This window comes from Phytophthora infestans, genomic scaffold (genome assembly GCF_000142945.1).
Source record: "Phytophthora infestans T30-4 supercont1.642 genomic scaffold, whole genome shotgun sequence".
NCBI classification, from domain to species: Eukaryota; Oomycota; class Peronosporomycetes; order Peronosporales; family Peronosporaceae; genus Phytophthora; species Phytophthora infestans.
Genome location: NW_003303139.1, coordinates 9,783 through 10,889, shown reverse-complemented (window position 1 = coordinate 10,889; position 1,107 = coordinate 9,783). Strand labels below are relative to the sequence as shown.

The following is a 1,107-nucleotide window of genomic DNA, read 5'->3' as shown; positions in this document are numbered from 1 at the left end:
ACGGGAGAAGATCGGACTCGTCGACATCGAGTGATTCACGGAACCCCGAGGCTCTGGGGAGGAGTGTTGGACATTGATGTAAGAGCCAGCCAACGGCAGGTGACCGGAAGCCAGACCCCCAAGGACCTTTACGCAAGTGTCGAGTCGACGTACGACATTTTGACTTGGTTTCACTATTGGGACCAATTAGATTGAGTGTAGGCGCGTGTCTTTTCAGGTTATTGTGTAGTGTGCATGTAGAATCCAACTAAAACTCCTTTGAATATATTTCTCACTGTCACTTCAACCTTCTGCCGAGCAAGTGCCAAACCAACATCTGCCTCGACCCACACCTCACCGGCCTTGACAGCTCCGCTTACAGACTTTTTATAGTAATTAAGATCTACTATGAAATTGTTATTTTTGCACAATACTTAGCCGTCTTAAGTGTAAGAAAACTGAATATAGCTAGATATTCTAAAAAACAAATTCTAGGAGGAGTAAAGTGAGCTATATTTTTGTTACGTACGCCAAGTTTCTATCAGTTTATACCCATGCTAAACCTTTACTGCCGAGTGACACCTGTGAAGTTTGTACGAAACGGTAGGAAAATACGACATTCTCATTCGAAATTTGTATCATATCGATACCTACTATTGGTGTGTGACATAATTTTAATTTTAAAGTAATCCCTTAGGGCGGTAGGTACTACAGTACTACTCGTTGCACTACCAGGATTAATAGTACTAGTATTATAGCACTTGCACGTATTAAATACTTGCATGTCATGCGACTTTGTTGTCGCACTTGTCGAGCAGCGACATTTTACAATTATCGCTGGCTGGCTTGCCAGTTTTTCGCTTGATACACTGGCACATTCGCCTTTGGCAACGCAGGCTTACCCAGAATCATGTCAGCGGCCTTCTCGGCGATTATGATAACAGGCGCATTTGTGTTGCCGCTCACAATATTAGGCATGATAGAAGCGTCCACAACGCGAAGACCCTCCAGTCCATGGACACGAGTCTGAGGATCCACAACAGAGTTCTCATCCACGCCCATGCGAGCCGTACACGACACGTGGAACTCCGTGGCCGCGTATTTACGGGCCCACGCGTCGATCTGTTC

At 45.3% G+C, this 1,107-nt stretch overlaps 1 protein-coding gene across 1 annotated transcript; it reads right to left on the bottom strand.

The window, feature by feature from the left end:
• Window positions 1-810: 810 nt before the first annotated feature.
• On the bottom strand, window positions 811-957 carry PITG_21903 (uncharacterized protein; the record flags this gene model as incomplete). Its single annotated transcript, XM_002996877.1, has 1 exon — window positions 811-957. The coding sequence occupies one exon, from the start codon at window positions 955-957 to the stop codon at window positions 811-813; it is 147 nt and encodes a 48-aa protein (XP_002996923.1).
• Window positions 958-1,107: the final 150 nt, after the last annotated feature.